At 37.2% G+C, this 9,584-nt stretch overlaps 1 protein-coding gene across 2 annotated transcripts in view; it reads right to left on the bottom strand.

Annotated features, from left to right (window-relative positions):
- The window catches only part of mybpc3 (myosin binding protein C3), a 32,533-nt gene extending 24,893 nt beyond the window's left edge, over positions 1-7,640 (bottom strand). For both annotated transcript variants that reach the window (XM_051115117.1, XM_051115116.1), the window contains exons 1-7: positions 7,497-7,640; positions 4,074-4,343; positions 2,955-3,080; positions 2,783-2,869; positions 2,551-2,699; positions 2,334-2,451; positions 1,759-1,807 (exon numbers count right to left, since the gene is read on the bottom strand). In XM_051115117.1, coding sequence (XP_050971074.1) covers positions 1,759-1,807; positions 2,334-2,451; positions 2,551-2,699; positions 2,783-2,869; positions 2,955-3,080; positions 4,074-4,343; positions 7,497-7,521 — 824 coding nt within the window. In that variant the 5' untranslated portion in view covers positions 7,522-7,640. The remainder of the gene's footprint in view (positions 1-1,758; positions 1,808-2,333; positions 2,452-2,550; positions 2,700-2,782; positions 2,870-2,954; positions 3,081-4,073; positions 4,344-7,496) is intronic.
- Between the last annotated feature and the right edge of the window lie 1,944 nt (positions 7,641-9,584).

A 9,584-nucleotide genomic window follows, 5' to 3' on the forward strand; every position in this document is an offset into this window, starting at 1 on the left:
AGGTAAGTACATCTGGAAAACAGCTTCTATAACATTAAAATGCAGTCATTTATTAAAAATGGAAATGTATTTAACAAATTATTATGTAAAGGAACAGAATATTGAGTATGTTGATGCAAATGAAATGACATGTTCAGGATGTATTATTATCTGTAAAACATAAAATGGATGAACACTACTGTTCAAAAGTTTTGGGGTAAGATTTTTAAATGTTTGTGAAAGAAGTCCCTTATGCGCTTCAAGGCTACATTTGTTTGATCAAAAATTACAGTCAGGACAGTAATTTTTTAAAATATTAGTATTAAAATAGCTGTTTAATATACAAAAAAGTTATTTAAAAGGTCTTAGTGACCTAAAACTTTTGAATGGTAGTGTATACTGACACATATGTGCGAGAACATATGGGACAGCTGTGTAGATGCACAAACATTACATGCACATTATACAGACATCACTGGAAACTGGAACGGAGCTGCACTATACTGTTTTTAAACACACTTTGTTGGAGGATGTCAAAGATGAGGGTTAAAAAAACAGAAATGCTGATGTACAGAAGAAATCCATAGCAGACATCCTCTGTGATCACACATCACTGTATCAGAGACCTAGGTGGCTGTATAGTTATTATAAGGGAACAAATAAGCGATCATCTCGATCCTAGAGTCTTCTTTCTGATCTGTAAAGCTGGTAGTATTTGAAAAATGACCCATGATGAACTGTCTTAAAGGAACTTCTCTTATGGTTTGATCGCATCTAGCACATCACCACGAAGAGGAGCAATAAAAGAGACACGTCAGTCAAAGTTTGTGCAGCTAGTTCCACTGATTTTGACAAGGTGTCAGTCAAAGTTAAGAAGTGCGTCAAGAGATTTCTGTTTTTGCGTTTCAAATAACCAGAATTAAAGTATTTCAAAGCAGTCACGGACAAATGCAGTTTCTGATTAAACCGGTGGCAGCGTTATTAGCGTGATCCTCTAATTTGCTCACTCTTAATCAGTGTCTGCACTTGAAAAGATCAGTGGACAGGGAAATCATATTCACTTTAAGGCCCCCTGCCTCTGATGCGCCAGTAATGAGTGTTGGGAAATTGCCCTTCTCACAAAAACAAGAGAAAAGAGTTAGAAGAGATGGAGGAAGGGAACAGAAAGGAAATGAGAGTTTGCGAAGATCCTTGGAGAGTGAGTCATAAAGCGTCAGCAATGACTAATATCAGTCTCCTTAGATGTTGGCAGACAAAGGGAAAAGATTGAAAAGGACAGAAAGAAAAGGGCAAGCTATAACAGATGACTGACAGAGGGGCACGCATGGACACTGAAGGACTCGATGAACTCTTTTTCAAGACAAATCAGAGGGTTTGGTTGGGTAAAGACAATGACCGTGTGAATATATCCCCTGCTGCTGCAGCAAACCCCTATAGCTACCTGCCAGCTTCTCCCATCTTCTTCTTACCACCTGCACTGGTGCTCCTGGGTGATCAGCAGTTCCAAAAAGGGGTTAATGCAATATAAATGCAAAATTTTCAATCCCAAATGCTATCTTTACATAAAAACAAACCTCATAAAGAAGAGCTAGGATATAGGCACACAAAATGTCATCAAACACCACAACATTCAAGAAAGCAAACAAACCAGGTAAGCACTTTAATATGTTCCTGAAATAGCATGATACTGCTGGCCTTTTTTAAATTATATGAAGCAATTGTTGAAATTAACACTCTGTAGTTTATTCAGTTAAAAAAAAAAAAAAGACAAATACTCACGTGCGTCTAAATGCAGTACGAATATCTAACCCTTCTGTGGTACGAGCCTCTGGAGTAGAATGTACACAGTGAAAAGCACACATTACTAATTAATTTGGTAGAATTATCAATTAAGACAAATAATTTATTCCTTGTTGATATTTGTGACCCTGGACCACAAAACCAGACTTGGGTAGCTTGGGTATATTTGTAGCAATAGCCAAAAATACATTGTATGGGTCAAAATGACTGATTTTTCTTTCATGCCAAAAATAGGATATGAAGTAAAGATCATGTTCCATAAAGGTATTTGGAAATTTCCTATCGTAATTATAGCAAAACTAAATTTTTGATTAGTAAGAACTTCATTTGGACATCTTTAAATGTGATTTTCTCAATGTTTTGATTTTTTTGCACCCTCAGATTTTCAGGTAGCTGTATTTTAGCCAAATATTGTCCTATTCTAACAAACCATACATCAATGGAAAGCTTTATTCAGCTTTTGGATGATGTATAAATCTCAATTTCAAAAAACTGACTCGTTTTATGGTCCAGGGTCACATTTATCAAGCATCCAAATAGTTTTTTTTTATTACCATGTACTGCCAGGTCAAAATTGCAGCTGTCAAACTTGTCTCTAGAGGACACTTCACAACGATAAGCTCCAGCATAGTTGGCTTTAGCTGCAATAATATGCATCTCAAAGGTGTACACCTGAATAGAAAAACAACTTTGTTAATTTTACTTATTTTTGAGTTTCAAGGTTTTCTAAATATGTTAAGGCAGTAAATTACATAGGTGTTTGGTATTGACCTTAGAGTTGCGGTCATAGTGCTCTTTGAGTTGCAGGTGCTTTCCTGACTTGCTGGCCAGATCCATCCACTTTCCTTTGAACCATTTTACTGTGGGCTTCTTCAGCAGAGATTCACCACACACACGAGCAATGAAAGTAATGTTCTCACCTACATTGGGAAACAGATTGGAAAAAAACTTTAATTTCTTATGTACTCTCCATTTCTTAGTGAACAGAAGTCCTGTTACTCACCTACATTTACCTCCCCGCTTTTAGGCTTTTCAGTGAAGAGACCAGTAAGGTCCTGCCTTGTGTCAGGCTGATGACTCTCAGATTGACCTTGAAGAACAAACAAAAAAATGATTTATCAAGTCAGTTGTAAAATTTTGAAATGTGTAATGAAATTATTTGTTTCTGTATTCACCTTCAGGTGCTACTCCATCTGTCGTGGGTCCACTGGTGTCTGGTGCTGGTGGAGCCTCTTTAGGTTCTTCAGGCTTAGATTCTGCAACTGCAGGATCCGGGGATACAGCTTTTTTGGGTTCCTTCACTGCAACGGTGAAAACAATTTCATATAATTGGCTTTCTGGCAGATGGAAACAAGTTTCCCCTTTCACTGTTGACGAATGTAGGTCCCTAATGCCTTAATTCCACTTTACTAATTCATGATGTATCATTCCTGCATCTATAAAAGGAATTACATATCACTAAAAAAGTCTAGGTCTAGGTCAAAGCAAGATGCTAAATCTATAGTGTTTTAAACTCAAAGCCAGATTCTATGATTCACACTATACCTGTCTATTAATGAACATGCTCTCTCTCTTTAAGATTCTAATGGCCACACAAATTAGGACAGAGTCGTGCTTTTCATCTTCCGCTGTGTCTGGATAAATGGCTCTAAATACTTGACTAATAACCATTGACTGTAACCATTCTGGCAGAGCTGTTAGAGCTCCTCTTAGTCCCAGTATATCCAGATAAAGCCCAGCATTAATGGAGGATATAAAACACTGGCCATATATCATGTAACAAGTGTGCTATGAATTAAAAATAGCACTAATATTATTATAATATTACAAAGTTATACTGAGCCTTCTATTTCAACAAGTATAATTGTGTTGCTTTTTTCTAAGGATTATTGCTTTAAATCTATTTGCAATGAAACATTGAATTGATTCAATTGATTAAATAGAAATCTAGTTTGACCACCTAGACCTGTTCATTTAACCCACATTCATCTTTAGGTCATCAGGATCACAAGCTACACAAATGGACAGTGAAAGGCATAAATGTTTGAAGTGAACAGCTTTAAGAGTTCTGGTGAGTTTACAAAATTTCATAGCAGGCTGAGGAATCCTAACAAATGGTGATAACATGCTCTGAAAAGGTGCTTTAAAAACAACCAGCTGCAATTCTAGAGAAAAGTATATTGGAAAGGAACATTGGTTGTGGTGCTCCGTGACTGGTTTACAAACAAACCAAAGGTGGGGTAAAAGTGAGTTAAATACAGGAAGACGTGAGTCACCATGCAAACATCACCCACCTTCTGATTCATTTATCTTTAATTCAAATTTGACCTTTGACACCCCAGCAATAACAGCATATCCCACTGCATCCTCCTGAACTATATTGTTTATGGTGAGAGAGTGTATGTTGCCCTCTGCTGAGATGGTGTATTTGTAACTGGATGCGATGTCTTTGGAGTCTCGCTGCCATCTCACTTTTACATCAGGCTTCTCAGTCTCTGCTTCAAATATGACTGTTGCCCCAATCTCAGCAGTCTGAGACTTTGGTTTCTTGGTGAAAGCTGAGACTGAAGGAGTGAGGGAGGCAGGGTAGGTCAGATAGATGCATTTCCAAAATCTCCACATCAAGCTCTTAACTCTGAAAATGTCCTGCCATGAACCTGCTCCCTCTCTAGCCTCTTCGATGTCTCATTTAAATGCCTGACGCAGGGTCAGAAATGAACTTTTCCGTTAAGGGGCAATGTTTGCCCCACAGAATTGACTTTTTTTTTTTTTTTTACATTTGTAAGAGCAATTTATATAATCACCGTATTATTAGAATCACCATGCTATGTTGTCTTTAATGTCAAATACATAAATTTACCCAATTATCAATACTGTTGTCAATAGTGTTTAAAATTGTATCTAAATTATACATGGAAAAAACAGAAGCTCATACGGCTGCAATATTATGACAGCAAAAATCATTACTGTAGATTATTGCTCTTTATACTGTAATAATGATTATTAATATAGAAAACAATATCAACTTCGTGGTTTGAGTTTTGGGCACGTCATATTCTGGCTTCACAGACAAACGTGTCTGTCCATGAGGTTAGTCTAGTCTAACTGTCGTTATAATCACTGAAGCTATGAAATTAATATTTTATCTTATCTGCACTGTGTTGATTGTGATGAGGTAGTTCGTGAGCACAGCTCCAACCAGCGTTTCAGCGCTGACTAATCTAAGCGTCTCTGATTGGCCAATGCATTCCTAAGTTCAACAGAGCCGCGTTTGATTGGTTACAAGGCTCAACGCTGCACAAAACAGCGCATAAAAGTGATCTAATGCAGTGTCAGATCATCTAAATGTAACTCAGTGAATTGACACATTCATTAATAATCAATGTATTTACAGCGACAACTGTAAATACATCGTTTAATTATGCAGGGGCATTTTTTGCCCACTTGCCTTGAGTTTATAGGGCATTTGTGTTTATTTTGGTGGCATTTTTGCCACAAGTTAATTTACGACCCTGACCTGAAGACTACGGCCTTATGCTGAGACGTCTTAGATAAACAGCGGCCACTATATCGTTTAGCTATACAGGAATACATGTAAACTTAAGTTACACTAAAATGAAAGCTGGAATGATAAGGCAAATCTAATTTATATTTACAGTACAGAATTTTGCCCCAGTACAATTTAGAAAGGTTATTACATACCTGGTCAGGTCATAATATATATAAGGTAATAACTGAGTTTGCTTTTGAAGCACACTCTGACTAACTCCACTCAAAATTACTGTTTGTATTGTTTTTGCCATCAAACTTTTAACAATGTGGTATCTACATTCAAAACTAAATGTAATTATGAACCAAATAGATTTATAATAGCCTTATTTGTATGTCCAGTGGAAAAAAATCTAAAACACGTGATGTATTTTTATTCTGTAAAACTGTAAAAACACCTTTGACCCAAGCTATATTAAAAACATAGTGTGAAATGCATATACACAGAAATTTACTCCTAGCATATGATATGAATAGCTTAAGCAATATTTAGTAAACTGCTTTTTCCTTTTTGACACATGAAGGTGCTGCTGGAACTTGATCTTCATGGCTATTGTTACTCGCATGCCTTGAATTATTAACTGCTTATTCATCGTTCTTTCTTTCACTTTGAGTTACACATCTTCAGCCACATCAGTGCAAATGGTTCAAGCATAAAACAAGCCAACCCTCTGGGTTTAAAAATAGAATGCATGTGCTCCCCATGAGAACTGCAGTCCACGTTGACACAGCCGCAGGTAGCTGCTAGATGGATTAGCTAGGTTCTATTTCTGTTGTTTATCAAAGTACTTGTCCCTCTTTCGCCATTTCAAAAACTGCTGGTATCCACATAGTCTTTGTTCCACTGCTGCCATCTGGATGGATGGAAGCAGTGATGATAAACTAATGATGTCCCTGTGGTAAATAAGTTTCGATCTATAATCTCTGTGAGGTAAGCACAAAAGGTGTTCATTTGAAATGTCGGATTGAATGTCTAATAGCAGAATGACAGATGAAAAGTAATTGCCTAGAGTGAAAGAGGCAGGTCATGGGATGATTAAAGTCACAAGGTGTCAGCCAGTAGTAACTGGAGTTTGCAGTAAGCTGGGATGGGAAGGGAAACTATTTCATGAAGCTTATCCTAGATGCTAATGGTTGCCAATCAAACATTTAAATCCTGGGTGTGTCACTCAAAGGCCTTCAAAAGAAAATTTGTTCCGTCATGATATACTATTGTATGAGCATATTGCTGTGGAGATGTCCTAGAGCGGTGGTTCTCACCAATTTTGTCTGCTTAAACTTTGTTCAAGATAATATTCAAACTACTTTTAGCAATTTAATAAAGATTACTATAACTACATAAATTTTAAGACTTATTGGGACATCCCTGGAAGTTTTCAGCAAGGCCCCTATTTGGCCCTGGCCCCGAGTAAAGAATCACTGGTCTAGAGTCTTTAAAATACACAGAAGAGATTGAAAAAGGGAAGAGAAAGGGTAAAGAGAAAGTGTCTACAGATGAATTTTGTGGCTACCACTAAACTCTATTGCTTAATGCTGAAAAGTCATGCAACACCATTGCTAGAATGCTATAGGTCTTAGCAAATTTTACTGCAATAGGCTGTCAAGCAGGTGCTGTCACATTATGGCAATCCTTTAATTCCTTCTTAGGCAGGGTTATTCTGTGCACTTCTGGAGAAATGCCCTTTAGTCCACTGCCACTAGATCAAGTTTGCTTAGATAGGCCATTATCTTGGTTTAAAAACAGTTCATAATTCTTTTTCCAACTTTATGAAAATTACTCACTACGGTCACAGGCTTTGAATTCTTTCCATACATACAGTAGGCTTTTTTTTTTTTTTTTTTTTAAAAAAAGAACAATTTATAATGAAACTGCTTATCAAATCAACTGGCAATGCCCTTTTTGTTAAATGTATGTTGTTAAGATTACTGCAGATTAATTGTTTACATGATTACAGAACAAGAATCAGAGAATCAGGAGTTAAAGTAAAAAACAAAACAAAAAAAAAACAGCACACATCAGGTCAAAGTTCAGAATGGAAAGGTAGCATTCTCTCAACCAACAACTCAAAATAAAAAAACACAGCTTAAAAGTCTCCTTCCTGACAAAAATCTTGTATACTGTACATCCATTTGTTAAAGAATTACACACAAAATAAACACTGGCATACCTATTTTTTTAGTTGGCTCTGGCATCCTGGTTGAGTGTCCTTACAGGGTTCCAACAAACAGGCATTGTGGGGACAAACTCCAACACTTCTCTTTTAATAGATACCTCCCACCCCCCGAATGTCACACAGTGCATGCCCCAAACTATCCTGCCCACCCCTTCAACCATCTACCACAATGACCTATAATTGAGACCACCTTCCATCACCTCCATTGGATGACAGAGCTAAAGAAGCTAAAGATGGATGGAGGATAAGGAAACAGGGACCATATGGGTTAAATTTAGAGTCTGACTGTAGCAAAGAATCTTCAGATATTCCCTCCCAATCTTACTGCTTTTTTTGTTTGTTTGTAATATTTTTAGTATTCTTGAACAACCTCTGACCTTCAGGAAGCTACAGCTTTTACATCTGCACTTTTGCATTCTGCTTTATATTCTGCTTGAGCTGAATATGATTGTGTTGATTTCCATCTACAATTTAACAATGAGAATATATTGTTGCTTCATAATGAAGGGTGCGTTATTGCTAATGGCACTATCCTATATAAAAACCGCCATGAAAACCATATATTGGACAAACAGGCTCAAACTGACAGCTATTATAAAAAAAAACAGTCCAGTGCAGCACCCCTTTCCTCATACCATCAGTCAAGCATTGCTAAGTTTGACCTTTCTGTCAAGAGTCTAATGATAATGATGCTTGTCTGGAGCACACACTCAAGTAACAGTGCCTGGATTCGTCCTCTGCTGACAATTCTAGGTCTGCGGGATCTTTTTTAAATCAAACAACTAACTTTAAACACTAAAACTAGCCCTAAAAACATGAATGGACTAACATGTCTTTTTCAATATTATCTGAAGGTTATTTTATGCAGAATAAACATCATTTTGCGACTCCTTTCACTGTCTCTCATGCTTTTGTCCACCTTTTGACCCTGAGATATAAAGGACACAAGTAAACATCAACAACAACTAGCTTTTGATTTATGTATCTTGCCTTGGCTTTAAAAACCAGCCCTGTCGTTTAAACGAATATCTTAATATATAAATATTGTATCTTGACTGAACCCTGTTCACCTTATAGTTACATTGCAAGATACAACATAAGTTAAAAACTCCTAACATGCTAATGAGAGTTCTTGCTGTCATTGTGACACTTTTAAAAGTCAAATTGTATTAAATAACCGTGGTTATCAATTCCAAGTACTGTCCGAGTTTGATGTGTTTTATCTTTTGACCACCGTCACACAGGTCTGTCAGCGCCTTGTCATTCCAGCATCAGGCAGTCACACTAGCTGCATACTGACAACTGCATGAAAGGTTCATTCAGACGGAGATTCGACTTGAAAGAAAGTTATTTGCAGTTGTAATCACTATATATTTGCTGTGTCCCCTGCAGCTGGCTTTCTTCTAATCTAGCTGTGAATCCAGAAGGATCTGTCACAGCTGAATCACCATGAACTGGAATTATCAACCACTGTGACATGCTGTGAGTGCGATTTAAGAGTTTAATTGTAACACAAATAAATTGACTAATTGGATGCCAAAAAATGTGTGCGCATGACGTGTATTATGATGAGTTCTCAACGTAAATAAATCAAGCAGGCGCTTAGGCTACGTGGGTTCCGTCACTCTCGTACATTCCATTGGCATTCTATGAGGGGAGGTCTGTGTCGTCTGGCCTTCAACAGCTACGAGTAATCTGCGCCCTTGTCAGAGAGGTTAGGGCCTGTAGTCTGTCTGGAGTCACAATCCTAAGATAAAAGCTGGCTGACAGGATCCTTGACCTATAACGAATGCCAAACACGTGGCAACTTTCGGTAAGCTGGTATATTTTCGTACAGGAACAAAACAAACATTTCAGAAGCGGGAATAATCTTTCTGGCAAGTGTTTACATAGTGTTTCAATTCACAAACGTAAGTGTTCAAGAAGCTGCTATTGTAATAAACATACACTTTCCTAAACCAGACAGATTTATTTTATAGCTAGATGTCATAACCAGACAGGCTGCACTAAAATGGAAAGAACCTTCATTCTATTAACTGGCTTGTGATTTTGTAAGACATTTTCGTTTAAATGCTAGTTCAC

This window comes from Labeo rohita, chromosome 7 (genome assembly GCF_022985175.1).
Source record: "Labeo rohita strain BAU-BD-2019 chromosome 7, IGBB_LRoh.1.0, whole genome shotgun sequence".
NCBI classification, from domain to species: domain Eukaryota; kingdom Metazoa; phylum Chordata; class Actinopteri; order Cypriniformes; family Cyprinidae; genus Labeo; species Labeo rohita.